Source organism: Spermophilus citellus (assembly GCF_964194105.1).
Source record: "Spermophilus citellus genome assembly, chromosome: 18".
NCBI lineage: Eukaryota > Metazoa > Chordata > Mammalia > Rodentia > Sciuridae > Spermophilus > Spermophilus citellus.
In genome coordinates, this window is record NC_138200.1 from 11,429,857 (window position 1) to 11,450,584 (window position 20,728).

A 20,728-nucleotide genomic window follows, 5' to 3' on the forward strand; every position below is an offset into this window, starting at 1 on the left:
TTTTAAATTTTTTTAAAAAATTTGATAGACTTTGTTTTTATGTGGTCCTGAGGATCGATCGAACCCAGTGCTTCCATACATGCTAGGCGAGTGCTCTACCACTGAGCCACAACCCCAGCCTTCATAACTTTTTTTAATACAAGAATCACTATACTGTAAGGGACAACTCAACTTAGGCAATGCCATTTGGAAACATAGCCTCCATTTTAGAACTGTCACCTAGATCACTCTGATGCAGAACAATGGTCAACATGACCTAATCCCAGATAATACCCTGTACCCTGTTATCTTGAACTGAAATCTTGAGAAACATTTTGTTCTACATGGAACAGCAGTGACCATGAAGAATGGCATGATGACCCCAAGAATCCTTCTCTGACAACCCCCTAGCAACAGCTAAACTGCAAAAATTTTCCCCACCCTCTCACTCCCCTAGGCTGTAGCAGAAGACAGGCTCCAATCTCGGCTGGGACACCTTTCCCCCGGTTTATCCCAAATAAGCCTGTTACTGTTAAGGCGCTTCTCCTCTTTATTTCCTTCATTAAGTTCTTTCTTCACATATACCTATATCATACTTTTAAAAGTTAGCAGTATTTCTTTAATATCAAGTAATGCTCAGTCCAGAATACCATTTATCCTGTTGTTCCAAAGATCCTGTAATGGTTGTTTTGGTTGAATTAAAATCCAAACAAGTTCTACTCACTGAATTTGTTATGACTCCTAAATCTGTTTAAATCACAATGGTCCTCTCTTTTGTCAGTTATTTGTTGGGGAAATCAGATCATTTGTGCTGTGACATATGCCATCTTATGGATCATTCCTTCTTGTATTGCTGAACTTGTTCTATTTCCATACTTTCTGTATACCAATGGAATACACATCCAAAGTATAATAACAAAAGCAATATATTGATTAAAAAAAAACACTGGAAAATGACTAATCAATGGAAATTGGGAGCCAAGACACATCTATGCATTTGATTTTTTTTTCATACCAGGGATTGAACCCAGGTGTGCTTAACCACTGAGCCACAGGCTTAGTCCTTTTATTTTTTGAGACAATGTCTCACTAAGTTGCTTTAAGTTGCTGAAGCTGGCCTTGACCTTGCAATCCTCCTGTCTCAGCCTCAAGAGCCACTGGGATTACAGGTGTGAGCCACCATGCCCAGCTGCATTTATGATTTTTTAAAGTAACAATGCAATCAGTGGGGAAGGAACTTCTCAATAACTGATATAGGAATGGTAGGCATATGGAGATAACAATTATGTGAGGTAATAATACTTTCCTTTAATGATTCCATGAGTTGATTTTTAATTAGCACCTATAAGACAGAGGGAAAGAAAGAGGGAGAGTGAAAGCAGCCAGTTAAAATTTAAGGTAAATTCTGAGTTTCAAGGAAAAGTGGTGCAGTGATAATGGATTTGGCTACTCTGGAATTCCATTCACACGATTACAATCACATTACAATTTTATCAGGGCAATGGGCTCGAGGTGGGTTCAATTGAAGCAGCAATGCTAGAGGAGCCACAGGAGCAGCCAGCTGCCCCACTTCCCAGCTAGAGTGACTTTTAGGAAAAAATGGATCAACCAACTTTTATTTTAAAATATATCCCCGAGGCCTGGGGTTGTGGCTCAGTGGTAGAACACTCACCTAGCATGTGCGAGGCCCTGCGTTTGATCTTGAGCACCACATAAAAAATAAATAAAGGTATTGTGTCCAACTACAACTAAAAAATATATTAAAAAACACATCCCTAAGAACTGTCCTTAACCACGGTGGACCAAGGACAGGGGTTTGTGTCCTAATCACACATCAGGGTACCCCTTTTAAACACTCTCTTAACCTCCCATGTTTACTAGCATTGATCGACTGTGAAGTGACCATTGCAGGAGATGAGAGAAACTAAAGACTTCTGTGCTTGTGTCAGAACTAGATCTTTCTAACCACAAACTTGTAAGGCTGGCATAAAGACAGTGAGATGCTGTTCAGTATTCCCCACTTGGAGTTTCTGAGTTCCAACCCTGAGTTTCTCAGTTTTAGAAAAACCATATGCCAGGTCTTTCTCTGGGGTTTGAGATCTTGACTTTGACAACAGCAAAGCTTCTTGGGCAGGAGGCCACATATGCTCCACAAATTAATGGATTCTCAGGAGCTCTTCTCATGCCTCAGCACACTGAGGCAGCATCTTGTTCTTTTATTTGCTGTGTTCTCTTAAGTTAGCACATCAATACAGCCACAACCTTCAAGACCAGACAATGAAAAAGTTGGGAGTCTCATTTCTTCCACTGGATACACTTGTCAATGTTTCTCAGGAGCCTGATGACTTGGAGGCAGTGTCATTTTCTAATCTACATCCATTAATCACTGTAAGTCAGTGCTCCAAGGAAGACACTGATAAATTCATTCCTGAATGCTTAAGAAGTGAGACTGTTACGAATCCCCTTCTGCAGCACTGTGCCTCTGATAAGCAAAAATCATTGCCAAATTGCTGCATCAGTTTCCAGGCAATGGCAGGGATTCTGAGATTTAGAGTTTTTTACTATGTGCATTTTCCATGGTAAGCGATGCCATTCAGGCATTGGAGACATCACGAACTGATCCCAAAATGGAAGTGGGAGCCTTTGGCAGAATAGGACGATGTAAAACTAGAACTCTACTGTAAAGATCAGGTGAAAGAAATGAGCACTCACCTGTACTAAAGACTTGCAGAACTACAGAAACAATGTAAAACTACTGAAATCCACCACATGCAATATGTTTTTCTATTATTTTGACTCTATAAAGTGCCCTTTGCCTAAAGAAAATGAATTATACTTTGAGGCATTATATTCTGCACTAGTTTCCTCAGACTGAATCCAGTAACAAATTATCTCTAACATACGTGGCTCACAGCACCTATGTTTCTCACAATTCTGGAGCTGACAAGTCAGGAATCGAGGTGTGGACAGAGCCACATTCACTGAGGACTCTAGGGGTGTGCTTTTCCTTGCCTCTTCCTAGCCTCTGGCAGTCTCTGAAAGCTTTGGAACTCCTTGGCTTGCCATGGTGTCATCTTGGCCTCCGTCTTCACACAGCCTTCCCCTGTGCACACACCCAGCTCCTCTTATAAGGACGCCAGACATTGAACCAGTACCATCATCCCATTCAGTACAGCTTCATCTTACTGGATTAAAGATCCTATTTCCAAATATGATCACATTTGCAGGAATGAGGGTTTAGGACTTTTGAACAATAGTTTTTTGGGGAACAAAAAAAGTTAGGTGGAATCCAAAACAGAGTAACCTTTAGCAGCCCTGTAAAAGCACACACACAAGGACTTCTTGCAGGATATTTCTTCAACTTGGTTTTGTTTCAGAAGGAGAAAGCTGTTTTAAGTTGGGAGAGACACAGTATTGTGATATTTTACCTCTAATGTGGATAGGGAACTATTTTTGGTATTTTCTACCATAAATGTCTTCAACTCAGAAGAATTGTTTTCATCCCAAAGCATTTTCTAAGTTTCCTGTGACACAGTCTTGCCCCTGTGATTTTTAAGAGTGTGTGAATTTTCCAGTTTTCCTCCCATTACTGATTCACTTCAGTTAATTGTGGTCAGAGAATATATTGTATACGTTTATCATTCTATTGAGACCTGAGATTTATTTTTATTTGGACCTGTGTTATGGTCTAGTGATCTATCCTAAAAAATATTCCATATGCCCATGACAACAATGTGTATTGTAATTTCTATGATAATCACTAAAACAACAATAAAATAAGCATAATAGGTCAAGTATGGACATAATATGAAATCATTAGAAATTTCAAATTAATTGGTGAAGAAGATATAAGGAGGAAAGGGAAGGGAGAAAAAGCAGAAGGCAACTGAAAGTATGGGTTAATGTCTGATCATGTCAATAATTACATGAAACATGACATATACACACCAATAACAAGGCAGAAATGGTCACACTAGAGAATAAAACAACAATGATCTAAGCTAAAATGGCTATATTAATATTAGGCCAACACAAATAAAAAGAAAGCTAGAAACTGGGCCCATTAGTGCACATCTATAATCCCAGCTAACTGAGGCAGGAGGACTGCAAGTTTGAATCCAGTCTAAGCAACACTGTAAGGCCCTGTCTCAAAAACAATAATAAAACAGAAACAAACAGAAAGGAATGGTGATATTAAAAGTAAACAGGGCCTGGGGCTGTAGCTCAGGGGTAGATTGCCTAGCATGCATGAGGCACTGGGTTCGATCCTCAGCACCACATAAAAATAAATAAAATAAAGGCATTCTGTCCATCTACAACTACAAAAAAAAATTTTTAAATAAAAAAATAGAAGTAAACAAAGTAGACACGAAAATAAGAAAATTAACCTGGGAAAAGAGGACCCCTGAATAATAATAAAAGGAGTAATTTCACTAAAAAGGTATAAAATTAAATGTGTTTACACAAAACAACAGAACTTCAAAATACATGAAGCCAAAACTGGTAGACTGAAAGACTAATCAGATCCACAATTACAATCAGAGACTTTGTGCTCACTGGTTAATGCAATAAGAGGAAAGAAAATCAGCAAGGATACAAAAGTCTCAATAACTATTAATAAACCTTACCTAACATTTATAAAATGTTCTAGCCAACAACAGCAGAATATGCTTTTTTCTCCAATGGCAAATGGAATATACATTAAGATAGATCATATTCTGGGCCACAATAACTAACTGCAATCAATTTAAAAGAACTGAAACAACACTAGTATGTTCTCAGAGTACAACAAAGTGAAATGAGAACCAATTACAAAATAATCTCAGGCAAGTCCCCAAATAGCTGGAAATCAACCCTTGGATCAAAAAAGGAAGTCACAAGGGAAAAATGGAAAAAATCATTAAAGTAAAAAATAAAATGTGAAGCTGGGGCAGCATTTAGAGGAAAATTTAGAGCATTAAATTCTTATATTGGAAAAGAAGAAAAGCCTTAAATTGGTTACCTAAGTTTGTACCTTAAGAAACTAAAAAGGAGAAAATTAAACACAAACCAAAAAGAAGGTAGAAAATAATAAAGATAAAAACAGAAATTAAAGAGGAATAATAGTCAAAAAATCAATAAACTATGAAAAGAAAAAGTAGAAATTACTAACTGCAGGACTTAAAGACATAATGACAGATCCTAATGATAGTAAAACAATAAAGAAAATTATGAACAACTTTATGTCATGTGACAATTTGGGTGAAATGGACAAATTCCTTAAAAGACACAAATCCAAAAAGAAACAAAGCAATCTGATTATTCCTGTATCTAACAACATTGAATTCCAGCTTAAAAAGAAAAAAAAAAACCTCCCAAAATAACAACAGGCCTCAACTCTTACATCTATCAAACACTAAGGACACCCTTCTCCACCACCAATTCTGCACAAATACTTTAGGAAAATAAAGAGGATAGAACACTTTCCAACTCATTTTATGAGGCCATCATTATTTTGTTACCAAAATAAGAAAAAAATATATGACATGAAGACAACAGACCAATAATCCTTATGCAAACTCAATATTAACAAATAGAATACTATATATGAGAATGTATCATGATCAAATGGATTTATCTCAAGAATGCAATGTTACTCCAACATTTGAAAATGAATGAGTAATAAGTAGAAAAACTACATGACTATTTTAATAACATGCAGAAAAAAAGCATTTAAGAAAATGCAACATCCATTTATTGTGAAAATTTTGCAGCAAACTAAGAACAGAGGGATTTCCCTTAACTTCATATAAAGGCTGTGACAAAAACCTCCAGCTAATATAACACCTAAAAGACTGGGCTGGGGACATAGCTCAGTGGCAGAGCACATGTCTAGCATGCACCAAGCTCTGTGTTTAATCTCCAGTACCACAAAAAAAAAAAAAAAAAAAAAAAAAGACCAATTTCTAAGATCAAGAAAAAGGACATTACCTCTCAGCTCTTCCATGCAACAGCTTTTTGGAAGGCTTAAAAAGTGTAATAAAGATGTGAATCTGCAATATATATACGGGGTAAAAATGGGAGTTCATAATCTGCTTGAATCAAATGTATGAAATATGATATGTTAAGAGCTTTGTAATGTTTTGAACAACTAATAATAAAAAAAAGTGTAATAAAGAAATAAGCAAACATGCAAAAAACAAACTGGAAAAGAAGAAATAAGTATCTCCATTTTCAGACGACCTGATTATATAGAATCTATTTAAAAGGTACCAGACTAGTGAGTTTAGATAGGTCTAGAGTTCTAGGAGTACAATATTAATATAAATAAAATGGATTTCTATATACTAGAAATAAACAAGTAGAAACCTGTAATATTAAGATTTCAGAAAACTTTTCACTACAAATCTAACAAAACACAAGCAATATCTGTGCACTGAAAAATAAAAATCACTAATGAAATAAAACACCTAAGTCAACAGGAAGGAGATAGATGAATGGGAAGACCCAAACATGCCAAGTCTTCCAACACACTTCCCATTAAAAGCCATGCAGGTTTTTTTTTTTTCCAATCAACAAAATGATTCTCCAAATTACATGGAAAAACAAAGAACTAGAATAGCTAAAGCAATTTCGAAAAAGCAAAGTTAGAGAACTCATGCTACCTGATTTAGAGACTTACAATTAAGCTATAGTAATAAGTGGCATTGGTAAAAGAATTAAGACCTTAAATATCAATATTAAATTTTCCTGAACATTATAGCGTAGCTGTTTTAAGTAAATATTCTTATTCTTAGGAAAATATATTTTGTATTGAGTGTAAGGGCAAGATGACTGCAATATATTCTTGTGTGGTTAAGAAAAAAGTGTGTATACATAGGCATCAGTAAGTATACATATGCACATCCAGATAAGTGAAGACTGACTCAATTGTGTTAAGATGAATCTGGGTAAAGGGTATATGAGAGAATTTATATAAATTTTACAGTTTTTCTAAGTTTCATATGATTTCAAAATAAAAAAATATAAACATGAATCAAAATCTCATCATTTAGAGATAATTAGAAATATCTATACATCTATACTTTTTCTTAAAAAAATAGGATTTCACAAAGACTCATGTTTTATGTTTTCCCAGATTAATAAATTCTGAAAATCTTCCAACCTCTGTAAATATAAATTTACTTTCTCTCATTTAGTGTTTGTATAGTATTCCATGCAATGATAATGCATAAAATACCTTGGCAATCCAACTGGTTATTTGTTTGCTACTAAAACAATGATTCAATGAATATCTTTTCTTATATATCATGGCAGACATAAATTTACATTTGAAGATCAAAAATTCATCTCTGAGGGGCTGGGGATGTGGCTCAAGCGGTAGTGCGCTCGCCTGGCATGCGTGCAGCCCAGGTTCGATCCTCAGCACCACATACCAACAAAGATGTTGTGTCCACCAAGAACTAAAAAATAAATATTAAAATAATTGTCTCTCTCTCTTTAAAAAAAAAAATCATCTCTGAGAATCTACTACTTAATTACAGCCCTTTATACTACATAAAATAATCATGTTGTACATCCTTAGTAACAGGAAATTTTTAGTCAGCAATTTTATTTTTCCATAGCTTTACAGCTTTTTAGTAAAAATAATGACCACTGTAAGTATAAAAGGAAAGTTAAAGGAAAAATAGTTCAAAACCCTTCCTGATCAAAAATAATAACTAGTTAACATATGGCAAATATCCTTTTATACAATACCTTTGAGCATAGAGTCACACTGAAAGATGGTCATTTATATTAACTGGATCTTGCCAACAGGATGCAATATCAATTTCTTCCCGAAATTTGAATTCTAGTCCTGTTACTCTGGTTCTACGTCATCATTTTAAAGTATGTGTTAGATTCTGAGTCTGAAGAAAACCCCTTCCACTCTCGATATTTTAATAGGGTTTCATCACCAGCACAGACTCAAAAAACTTGAAGTTGTACATTCTGGCAGAAGTCCACAAAAAAACTTTCATTTCTTGAGTTTTTTGCCAATGTGGACTTTCTGGTGGTATGTAAGACGAGACCGGTGACTGAAGTCCTTGCCACATACATCGCATTTGTAAGGTTTTTCTCCAGTGTGGACTCTTTGGTGGGCTTGAAGGCGTGCACTCTGACTGAAGCCCTTCCCGCATTCCTCACATTTAAAGAGTTTCTCCCGTGTGTGAACACTCAGATGGACTCGAAGATTCGAGGGAAGACTAAAGGCTTTACCACACTCCTCACACTTATGAGGTTTTTCTCCTGTGTGGACTCTCTGGTGATGGCGAAGATTCAAGCTCCTACCGAAGCCCTTCCCACACTCCTCACACCTGTAAGGTTTTTCTCCAGTGTGTCCTCTCTGATGGTATATAAACTGTGAACTGTATCTAAAGCCCTTTCCACACACATCACATTTATATGGCTTCTCCCCAGTATGGACTCTCTGATGGGACTGGAGGCCTGAGGACTGACTAAAGCCCTTACCACATATACCACATTTGTATGGTTTCTCTCCAGTATGGACTCTCTGATGGACCCGAAAATCGATGGCCTGACTGAAGCTCTTATCACACTCTTCACATTTGTAGGGTTTCTCTCCCGAGTGGACTCTCTGATGAGCATGAAGATTTGACCTCCAGCTGAAGCCCTTCCCACACTCCTCACATTTATATGGTTTTTCTCCAGTGTGAATTACTTGGTGAAGTTTCAGATTTGAACTGTAACTGAAGTCCTTGCCACACACTTCACATTTGTATGGTTTCTCTCCCGTGTGGACTCTCTGATGGGTTTGAAGCTTTGAGGACTGACTGAAGCCCTTCCCACATATTTCACACTTGAACCGTTTCTCTCCAGTGTGGACATTCTGATGGACTTGAAGATTTGAGGCCTGACTGAAGCCCTTACCACACTCCTTACATTTATAAGGTTTCTCTCCTGTGTGAACTCTGAAATGGATATGAAGATCTGTATTTCGGGTAAAGCCTTTCCCACACACCTCACATTTATATGGCTTCTCCCCAGTGTGGACTCTGCGATGGCATATCAGTGGTGAATTGTGGCTGAAGCCCTTACCACACACATCACATTTGTAGGGTTTCTCCCCAGTGTGGACTCGCTGATGGATGTGGAAATGTGCAGCCTGAGTGAATCCCTTCCCACACTCCTCACATTTATAAGGCTTTTCACCCCTGTGGACCCTCTGATGGACACGGAGATTAACACTCCAGCCAAAGCCCTTGCCACACTCTTCACATTTGTATGGTTTTTCTTCAGTGTGAACTCTCTGATGGCACTGAAAATTGGAACTTTGACTAAAGCTTTTACCACACTCCTCACATTTGTAAGGTTTCTCTCCAGTGTGAGTCCTATAATGAATGATGAGACCTGTGCTGCTACTGAATCTCTTGCCACAATTGTCACATCTATAGGACTTTTCTCCTGGGTTAGACTGGTGAGAATAAAAAGGGTTCTTATTGAAGCAATCACCAGATTCCTGACACTTACCCAGTTTCTCTCCTGGGTGAACTCTCTGATGAGTTTGCAGGTATGTGTTCTGACTGAAGCACTTCTCTCCTGTGTGAACCTTCTGATGAAGGTGAAGCACTGGACTATAATGGACGCTCATTCCACACTCACTACATGGATGTGGTTTCTCTTGAAAGGGTAACTGCAGATTGGAGCCACAGATATCGCTCCTGCCACATTTGTCGCATTTGCAGGGCTTTTGCTCTGTCTCATTTTTAACGTGTTCACTGATTGGTGATTTCCTCATCAAGTCTTCACACAAATGCAGACTGCTTTTCACATCAATTTGCTTATCTCTACTGAGATTCTGTGACTTGCTCAGATATGCATTCTGGCAAGAATCCTGGGTTCTTAAAGTTGAAAACTCTTCATTTTCAACATACCTGGAACCATTTCCTTTATGGTTCTTTATAATGCTCTCTCTTTCAAAAACCTGAATGGAATTACCTTGTGATAACTGGAAATTCTTCCTCTGAAGACATCTGGTTAATTCACTTGCAACCTGTTTCCAGATTTGCCAGCAGGATAGCTCTGCATGTGAAATGTATTTTAATGCAAATTTTTGAAGAGTTTCCATCTCATTTTTTCTTGTATTGCCTATAAGAGAAAGCAACATTCAGAAATAAGGACAGGTTAATACTTTCTTTAGAAATGTCAGAATTTCAGAGTAGGGGCCAGATTAAGTAGCACATGCCTATAAACCTAGAGTCTCAGGAGGCTGAGGCAGGAGGATCACAAGTTGAGAGCCAGGCTCAGCAACTTAGTGAAATACTTTCTCAAAATAAAAAATAAAAAGGGCTGGGGATGTGGCTCAGTGGTTAAGTGCCTCTGGGTTTGATCCCTGGAACCAAAAAAAAAAAAAAAAATCACAGTAAGGACAAAGGGTAAGGCCTTAATAAGCAGGGGAAGAGTCATCTTGTCCTTATAACAACATTTATCCTTTTCTCATGTTTTTCATCCAGATGGAAGTAAAGAGTGGATCAAGAATCTTCTAACTCCAACGTGTAAAATGTGGCTCATTTCTAGAAGTGTAAATATGATGTTTACTATGTATGAGAGCCACAAGCTTGAAATCAGATGGTTTCAAGACAACAAAAAAACAATCCACATTTCAACCACAATAACATAAATTAAAAGCTTATTTACCTTTTCTTTGGGCATAAAATAGCACTTTAGGTTTTGGTAGAAATTATATTTCAAGAATAATTTAGGAAATGGGGCTGGGTTGTGGCTCAGCGGTAGAGCGCTCACCTAGCACATGTGAGGCCCTGGGTTCAATCCTCAGCACCACATATAAATAAAATAAACATATTGCGTCTAACTACAATTAAAAAATTTTTAAAAGAAAGAAGAATAATTTAGGAAAGTGGTTGGAATACTAACATGCATTGTTCTGAAACCTGGTAATAATTCAAGTCTGTAAAAGTAAAAGAAAAGAGAAAGCTAATCTTGTACAACGGAGAAAGAAGTTGGGAGAAGAAATAAAACAGGGCATAGTACAGGCTCTCAAAAATCAACCCTGAAGAAAGGAATTATATTTCACTTGGAAAACTCAGATTTGTTGATTCTCTCACTCCCTTTAGGTCTATGTTCAAATACCTTCCTAACATTCAATGTAAAAATAATTCCACATTAACTCCTATACCTTCGATGCTTCCCATTTTCCTTATAATGCTTTATCTCTCTCCCTCTCGCAGTGCTGGGGATGCAACCCAGGGTCTTATGCATGTTAGACAAGTGCTCTACCACAGGGCTCCACCCTCTAGCACCAGAAGAGCATAAACTCTGTTCCCCACTGTAATTTGACTTTTATCAAATTGTTGAGATATGTTAGTATACTATGAAATCAATTCTGTAATTTGTGACAAACAATTTTTTGAAAAAGCAGAACAAAAACTTAAGTGTATTACAAGCAATAAGAGTACCACTAAAGCTGGGCGCAGTGGTGAGCATCTGTAATCCCAGCAGTTTGGGAAACTGAGGCGCAAGGATCCCAAGTTCAAAGCTAGTCTTAGTAAAAACAGAGGTGCTAAGCAACTCAGTGAGACCACATCTCTAAATAAAAAATAGAAAGCAGGGCTGGGGATGTGGCTAGTGGTCAAGTACCCTGAGTTCAATCCCCAGTATCCAAATGGAAAAAAAAAAAAATACCAGTACACACAAGGTGAGGTGGTAAGCACCTCTACACTTCTAATCCCAGCTATTCAGGAAGCTGAGGCAGGATTGCCTGAGCTCAGGATTTTGAGACCAGCATGGGCAACACACTGAGACCTCCATATCAAAAGAGTACCACTATACAGAGGCTGGGGTGGTGGCTCAGTGGTAGAGGCTTGCCTGGCATGTGAGGCACTGGGTTTGATTTCCAGCAAAGAAACAAACAAACAATAAAACCCTGGCTTAAACTATTTCAAAGGGGAGGAGGGACCTTAATTATATAATTAATTTGCTTAAATGGAATTATATCCTAATAATTTAAACTCTGAAAAACTATCAACAGGCACATATGCAACTCTGGACATGGTGACCTGAATAATCCACCTCCGCAAACCAGAGATGTTCAAGTCCTGAACCTGTTAATGGCCAAAGGGACTTCACAAATATGATTAAATCAAGGATTTCAAGATGGGGAGATTATCCTAGTTAGCAAAATGAGCTCAAAGTAATCATAAGATGGAGGCAGGAGGGAAACCTCTCCCATTTCACCCTCTGCACCTCTCCCTTTAGATATTTTTGATCTGTGTTCTTTTGGCTGTAATAAAACTGCTAAATAAAGCACCTTCCTGAGTTCTGCAAATCATTCTAACAAATTACCAAGGGAAGCCCCAAATTTGTATCCAGTTGGTCAGAAGTGAGTCAGAGAACCCCTAAACTTACAGCTGGTGCTGAAGGGTGTCTTGTGTAGGACTGTGCCCTTACCCTGTAAAGCCTGGCCTTGGAGTGTTTGACATCAAAAGTCATTGCAACATGTGAAGAGCTTCTCACACTGTCTACCATCAACCAAGATTAACACCAACAAGGTTTAAATCATGCTGGAAATCTTAGGTAGAAATTCCATAATTTTTCCTTGTATAGTCAGCACTCTCCTCATCTCCACAGGTATGATAGTGCACGTGGATGCTGAAAATGTCCAATCCAACACTGCTAAACTTAAAGTGTATTACAAGCAATAAGAGTACCACTAAAACTGCATATAGGATATGACTATTTACATATTACAATAAAGGGAGGGGCAAAGCAGGAAGCTGGCTGTACACAGGGTGGTCTTCTCTAAAATGTAGCAACTTGAAGTTACTATGTGGAAACTGATGAATCATAATGCCTAGTACACTAGTACTGATAAAAATTACCAAGAGTTCAATTACAGCCTGATAATTGTGAATAAGTTTTACCGTCTAAATTTAGAAAGTCTGAATCTCTACATACCTAAAAATGTCTACAAAATTATAATTGTATAGTAATTATGTTATAATTACCTAAACATATAATTATATTTATAGATTCACTGTAAAACAATGTTCCAAAATTACCCATTAATCACTCTAGTGTGTTCTAAATCAATGAGCTATCTTTGGAGGAATAGGGATGTAAGGTCCATTTGCTTCCATTCTTCTCTGTAAGTTTTTAAGAATCACTATAAAAATAAGCACTGTAATTTGTGCTCCTGTGACCTACAGGGAATATATAGATTATATAATTCCTGGATATTATTGGCACATGGAGCATGATTACAAAGTCCTTAAATATACTGATATTGAAGAAAAAAAGGAAATCTTTGAAAGGGGGACAGAAAATGCCGCCTGATTTGTTAAAGGACCTTAATCTGTTAGGTAAAAATGAAAAATGACAATACTTAGGACTATAACCCTTGAGGTTGTTTGCATATGAAAATGAGACCCAGTCAAGTGAAGCAAGTATCTAATAATCCTGAACACATTAATCATGATGCAGCATGTAGACTAAAAGGGAGACAGACAAAAGAAGAGTGGTTATATTCATTAACCACTCACAGAATTCAGGGCCTCATCTGGTGTGCTTGCAGACAAGCCTCTATTTTGTTTTGGGGGTTGGAAGAGCATGTAAATTTACAGCCTCTAGGATGAACTAATTTTTACTTTTAATTTTTAAATAGTAGAACTGAGAAATACACAAACTAAAGAGGAAAAAAGAGAAACGAAGTGAAGAATGCAGTGAGAAATGAAGGAGTGAGAAGAGGGATGAGGAGGGCAAGGATGAGCTAGTGGAAGAGCACGGTGGCTGGCAGCACGTGGGCAAGGCAGCCTTCAAGCAGAGAAAGGCTGGGGTCACAGGCTGGGGGAGCTGCAAGGAGAGCTCTCTCATTCCTGTGCAAGTGAATAGGAATTATGTTAATAGTTCATTCTTGGGCTGGGGTCATGGCTCAGTGGTGGAGCACTTGCCCAGCATGTGTGAGGCACTGGGTTCGATCTTCAGCACCACAAAAGATAAATAAATAAAATAAAGGTGTTGTGCCCATTTACAACTAATATATAGATATTTTTTTTCTTTTCTTTTTTAGCTGTCCATAGACCTTTATTTATTTATTTACTTGTGGTGCTGAGACTCAAACCCAGTGCCTCACACATGCTAGGCTAGTGCTTTACCAATGAGCCACCACCACAACCCTAATAATTCATTCTCTCAGCAAGTATTTACCAAGCACAGAAGGCCCAACAGAGGTTTTTGTGGACAGCAAAAAATGGAACTGCCAAAATCCCTACTCTTGTGGGATGAGACAGATAATAAACAAGAAAATAAAAAATATGTCATTAGGTAATCAGTGTTTAGACACAAAAGAGATAAGGTAAGGGGATGGAGAGTGGAAGGAAGAAGTTACTTTAAACAGGACAGGCACAGAAGGCTTCTCTAAAGGATGAAAGTTGAGGAATGACCTGAAAGGAGTAAGGAAGGGGCTGGGCTGGGCTGGAGGGCTCTGCTGAGGTAGGGAACAGAACTAGCCAAAGCCATGAAACAGAAGAACTCAGAAAGTCCACGCCAAGGGGACCCAAAAGGCCAGAATGATCTAAGCAGGAGAGAAAGGATAGAAAATGAAATAGAAACTTGGGGAGGATACGAGATCAGACACGGTCTTACAGCCCAGTCAAGACAAGAGAAGGCTTTGAAAGGGGTTGAGTAGAGGAGTGGCATGCTCTAACCTTTTTATTATTTTTTAAAGAATCACCTGGCTAGTGTGTAGCCACAGATTATACGAATGTAAGGGAGGAAGCATGGAGACCAGCATGGTGGTGCTTGTCATTTTCCAGGTGAGAGGTGATGACACTTAGATTACGGTGGCAATGATATATGTGGTGAGAAGCTCACTAGCTCGTGTCTGAAAGAACAGCTACACAGTTCTCACCAAAATAGCTACTTCTCTGGGTTTCTGTCTCCAACATCCAAAGCTTTTCTTCTGCTTCCAACTGGGACACCATATCCACTTTGAAGGGAAGGTACCCTATGAAAAGGTAGAGATACATATATTTAAGGTGAACACACAACTAAAATACATTTTTGCCTAAGTCATATAATCCTCAGTGGTATTTTAAGAACTTTTTTTTTTAAAATCAGGAACTATAAGAAGAAACTTAGATCATGCCTAGTTCTCAGATGATATATTTGACATATATATGTATTAAATTACACTTGGCCAACACTGTCTTTCCCATCACTTATTCAAAGCGGTCACAGCATGGGCTGTGGTAGAGAGCTTGCCTAGCATGTGTGAGGCACTGGGTTCGATCCTCAGCACCACATAAAGTAAAATAAAGACATTGTGTCTACCTATAACTAAAAAATAAATTTTAAAAAATGCTATGGATGAATTGTGAGTGGTTTTGATAAGGAACTCTGATATAATCTACCATCATATATTTCATTGAAATTGCCAGTACAAAGCCCTAAGTTTACTTCATGACCCAGGAGTGATTTACCACCATAATTTGAAAGATAAAATAGAGAAGCACAGTTGCCCTTCTACAGTTCACCTAGAACATCTCTCAACTATGGCAAGACTTATCCTTTGCACTGATGAATTCTGGGTTGTGGAGCGTTGTTCTATGCATCGCAGGCCCACATCCCTGGTCACCACCCGTTAGATGTGACAACTGTGTCCAGACATTGCCAAATGTCCTCTGACAGAAAAATCACCGCAGCTGAGAACCAGTGATTCAAAAGAAAAGAATTTCATGTGAGCAAAACCACCACTAAAACCTATCCCTATCATCCCAGACATTAGAAATCACTTTGCCATCAAGAGCAGGGAACCATTTCAAATGGGACAAAGCCTTGAATATCTGAGGACACAGAGATACTCGAGAGAGTTGAAGTTCAGTGTCAGAGGTGCCTGTCCTCACCCACTGCAACCAGGTTCTTGAAATTCTCCACCATTACATCTTGGTACAGCTTCCTCTGAGTAAGGTCCAGCAGCCCCAGCTCCTCTGTGGTGAAGACCACAGCCACATCTTTGAATGTCACTGCCTCCTACAACATCAAACACACATAGCCTCAATTTTGCAGTTCCCCCAGAAAGAGTGCAGTACAAGTGTGGCACAGTGGTGCACACCTGTAATCCCAGCAACTCAGGAGGCTGAGATAGGAGGATAACAAATTCAAGGTCACCCTCAGCAATTTAGCAAGACCATGTTTCAAAAAAAAAGAAAAGAAAAAGTCTAGGGATATAGCTTAGTGGTAAAGCATACCTGGGTTCAATCCCCAGTACCACCAAAAACAAACCAAAAATAAGTATAGCATGAAAAGGATAAAAAGGATATTAAAATAATAAGTACATACAGATTTGAAGGGATCCCAGTCAGTTTGTTTAATTACTGTCCCTCCTTTAAGGTCCCCCACCCCCTCCCCCAAATTTTAAACTCTTTATCTGTTTTAAATGTTTGCAAAGTTCATAGGCCTTCAGCAACCCTCTAGGACAGTATATAGCTCTTCCTGGATGCTTCCAACTGCCGACTCACAGTTGGTTCAGGGATCAGCTCTGGACTCTCAATGCTGTCTAAATCACAAGGTGCTGGAAAAGACTGCACCACAGGGGCTTGGAAACCGAACAATTCACATCCCTGCTATAAACTCTTTCATGCCATTGTGAGTGCACGGAACAGTATTCCTTGGAACGATGTATATTTAACCAATCCAAATAATATACAATTAGTCATATGTTTTTACCTATAATCAACACTTCAAAGATTCCTTTATGGAGATCTTAGCAAAAAGAAGAGAGAAAGAAAGAGAGAAAAAGAGATATCTTGGCCAAGAAGAAGCAATTGCAAAGTCATAGAATAGTCACTTTTAAAACTTTAAAAGCAGAATAGCAGAATGTCCCCCAGAAAAGTTTTCTCAATCCACTTTTCTCATGAATACAAGTGTTCTTGCATCTTTAAACTCAGCCAAATATACCTTAATTCTTTTTAAAAAAAAAAACATTTCACAACATAAATAAATCTCTTTCTTAATATTCATATACATTATTGATACTATTTTTTTCATAAATTCATTTTCCTTTTTCAAGAAACCCCTATTTTTTTCCCCTCATAATCCAATTGGGTTTCATCTTACTCTTTTTAGCTTAGAAGGTACAGGATTGAACTAAGGGATGCTCTAGCACTAAGCTACACCCCCATCCCTTTTTACTTTTTTATTTTGAGACAGTTCCACTAACTTACTGAGGCTGTGATCCTCCTGACTCAGCCTCCCAAGTTGCTAAAGGTACAGGTGTGCACCACCACACCAGGCTATCCTACTAATCTTAGCAGGAAATTGAACTGTGGACCTTTATTTTGTTTAAGTATATCCCACCAGTTGGTTATTGTCTTGTAATATTGTGCCTGATATCTTGTGCTGAAGAAAAATTTAAAATACTTATATTAAACTGAGCTTAGGCATCTTAGGTTTTCAGAATGACTAAGACACACACCTAGCAGAGAGGAGACAAGCCCTTTGGCGAGACCCAAATGAAGGGCACCATTAAAGTTTATGTTTCAAAGGGTCATGCCAGGTGCTTCTATGATATGCACTCCAGGTTCTGAAAAATACTTTTGCCTTGTCTACCTCTTCATGAAAACGGAATGACAAGATATTCCTACCTAACAGTCAGAAGCTTCAGAGTCAAATGTACTGGTGACTTGGGAAAAAAGGTGGGCAGTTATATGATATTCCCACACCCTTATCTTCATGTTTAAAATGCAGATAAATCACCTACATATTCACACAGTGCTCTAAAGAATAAAGCAACGACAGAAAGAACTGGTGAGGTATTTAAATACTATTAGATCTACCTATATACAATTGCTTTGATAAAATAAACATAAGAAAAAAATAGATGAGTGACTAAAACATACACACACACACACACAAAGAAAAACTATACATAGAGAAAATGTTCCTATAGTGTTCCTTAAAATGGTGAAATTCTTAAATCTCTTAAAAGTTTGAATAGGAATAATTTATTTTTTAAAGGGCATTCCAATACAACAGAATATAATATAGCCACTGAAATACATTTGATATAACTAAATGAAAAAAATAGTCAAATTTTCACCTATTCCATTACTGCAAATATATAGTGACATGAACTTGAAAAAGGAATATGGGAAAATAAAAAGAACTAGTTTACAAGCAAGAGAGCAATATAGATTATTTTGTTCTTAAAGTTTCTAATATCTTTTCAAATATTTTTTGTAAAATAGTGAAGATAATAAATGAAACAAAACACAAACATACACACACATCTAGCATACACTGTGCACTCAAAGACCTGTTATTTTGCAGGACACAGTGGTGTATGCCTATAATCCCAGCATCTTGGGAAGCTAAAGCAGGAGGATTACAAGTTTGAAGCCAGACTCAGCAACTTAGTGAGGCCCTAAGCAATTCAGCAAGATTCTGTCTCAAAAATAAAACATAAAAAGGGCTGGAGATGTAGTTCAGTGGTTAAGTACCCCTGGGTTCAACCCCAGGTCAAAAAAAAAAAAATCTGTTATTTTCCATCAGCCTTCCCAAAGAAGAGAAAAATATATACCTAATTGTTGAGACACAGAATCCCTTACCTGAAACTTGGTCATTTGTTCCTGTTCCTTCTGGGGAAGGTCAGATTCCTGAACAGGCATGTCTGAGGAAGGATGAAGAAGCTATGAGATATGAGATACAAGTTAGAGCTCCCACTACCTCATGTGGATTTTTGTGGAAATTATAGAAGAGTATGAGTGCCCCCACTTCCAGATAGATGCCACCACATAGTTCCATAATCAGAGCACAAGTAGATTTCGCCTACTCGGAGGCCTGTCAGCTCAATGCCAATTGGCAGTATGACCAACGAACACACCAAATGCCACCTACTGTAGGAATTTCTGGGAATGGTAGGAGATGAAAGGCTAACATGTGGGCTAAAAAGATGTTGTGTTCTGGAGCCAAATGCCAGGTTTAGTTTCTAGAAATGACAATTCTGAATAGCCCAGAGCACGTTAAGAACTCTCTCTGTGCCCTACTTTTGTCATGTGTCAATGAGGACAACAATCAAACATGGTACCTACCTCATAAAGCAGCTCCAAGTATTAAATGAACAGATGGAAAGTTCTAAGAACCAGGAGTCCCTTTCTCTTGTAGCTACAAAACAAAACAAAAAGATATTTTGCATCCTAAACTATACTTGCAAACACTGTTAGTCTATAAAATCACCTTTAATTTCTGATTTAAAATACCTTCTTAGTTAATAATTTGTTGTCCACTGATAATATTTTACAGATACTGGTATCAGTTTTCTAAAAAGTACCGTTTCATGGTACTTCATGATATCAGAAAAGGACCCCTTTAATTATTTTTAAAAGTTAAAAGAATCGCATAAGATTGCAAATTCTAAGCCAGTTGAGGATAACAAGAAGGGGGAAAAAAATGAACCACAAAAAAAAAAAACCCACAAAACTGTCAAAAACGTAGAACAAAAAAGAATAAACGTGAAGTGTGGTAAATTTAAAAATATATACAACTATAGTAGAAAAGAAATACACTTTAAGAAACAGATTCAATATCCCTGACTGCTCTTTAAAAATCCAACCGCTTTCTAAGAAACGTTTAATGACAAAAAAAAGTTTGAAAGAAAAGGAATGGAAGGAGATACTGAGCAAATGTCAAACGCAAGCTTCGGCAGAGCTCATGGTAGAATTTAAGAAAGTGGCCTAATGTCTGTGATATGCTTTAAAAGACTATAGTTAAAATAAAAGGGGAGGCAGTTTGCAGCAAATGTTGAAACTGCTGGTTACTTAAGGATTCAGTAAATTGGAACACGACTTATTTGATGTGAAATCAAATTCAGTACTTACACCAATCTACATAGTCCTCAGAAGAATGTGTGGACGTCAGGGTGAGATGTTATTAATAAACTCACTTCTGAGCCCTACGCATAACTCAGGTATTTGACAAAAATCTGGTCATTTTCCTCCTGATAATTTACAGAGAGAGAAGGAAACCCGGCTGATGGCAAGAGACGACGGAGCAGGGACGTGCCTTCGGTTCAGTGGCAGCACAGTCCCTCCCTCCAGCTCCGATTCAGGGGTGAAGAAAAGGCTGCGGTGAAACTACGCCCTCGGCTTCCCAGAGGATGCGGCGGCGGGTCGCGGCTTCTCCCAGGAGCCGCCGCCGACCTGAGCGTTGACCGGAGCCTCATCTAACTAGGCTCCTCTGCAGGACCTGCCGGCTTTGCCGCTCTCCCAGAGGAGGAAACAGCGCAGAGATGGCAACAGCGAGCAGTCTCACACGGACCGCAGGAGCGCGGCTCCGTACGCGGGGAGGGCCGAGGGGATCCACGCTTCTGCCCTCCGCCTGTCGGCCTCCCCCGGCGGCCGCGACTTATCCATGTTCAACCGCCGGACTGGTGGCCGGAGACTCGCGCTCAGGCTGAAAAGGTTCCGCGGGTTGCTGTGGCTGCAGGCCGGGCGGACTCACCTCCCGGACCAAAATATGGTGACTGCCTCGCTTTCCCCGGCGGAAGCGGCTCAGACTACCCAAAACGCCTAAACTACACTTCCCAGAAGCCCCTAGGGGAAGGAACGCTGCGCGTCCTCTGCTTGATGACTTCCGGTCGGAGTTCTGAAATACCTTTCCCAGAAGGCCCGGAGGGGGGGAAAATGGAATTCCCTCTCTCAGAGAAAAAAAAAGTCTCCAAACTCTCGGAGGTTCGGGACTACGACTTCCAGAATCC

The 20,728-nt window shown here is 38.6% G+C and overlaps 1 protein-coding gene across 2 annotated transcripts; it reads right to left on the minus strand.

Moving 5' to 3' along the window:
- Positions 1-7,442: 7,442 nt before the first annotated feature.
- LOC308638278 (uncharacterized protein) lies at positions 7,443-20,518 on the minus strand. 2 transcript variants are annotated; one of them, XM_081275575.1, is made up of 6 exons: positions 19,851-20,518; positions 19,065-19,137; positions 18,582-18,643; positions 15,879-16,005; positions 14,885-14,980; positions 7,443-10,107 (listed from the first exon to the last, which is right to left on the minus strand). In XM_081275575.1, exons 3-6 carry the CDS (start codon positions 18,639-18,641, stop codon positions 7,976-7,978), a joined length of 2,415 nt encoding a protein of 804 aa, XP_081131701.1. In that variant the 5' UTR covers positions 18,642-18,643; positions 19,065-19,137; positions 19,851-20,518; the 3' UTR covers positions 7,443-7,975. The 2 variants fall into 2 exon arrangements, with proteins under 2 accessions (XP_081131701.1, XP_081131702.1); XM_081275576.1 differs by lacking the exons at positions 15,879-16,005; positions 18,582-18,643; positions 19,065-19,137; positions 19,851-20,518 and having other exon boundaries at positions 7,443-10,097; positions 14,874-14,980.
- Between the last annotated feature and the right edge of the window lie 210 nt (positions 20,519-20,728).

Bases quoted from the DNA above. Each gene is read 5' to 3' on its own strand.
- LOC308638278 (XM_081275575.1), bottom strand. From the start codon at position 18,641: ATGCCTGTTCAGGAATCTGACCTTCCCCAGAAGGAACAGGAACAAATG. The intron at 16,006-18,581 runs GTAAGGGATTCT...TTGATGTTGTAG, and splicing joins AACAAATGACCAAGTTTCAG to GAGGCAGTGACATTCAAAGA. The intron at 14,981-15,878 runs GTGAGGACAGGC...ACCTTTTCATAG, and splicing joins CAAGAACCTGGTTGCAGTGG to GGTACCTTCCCTTCAAAGTG.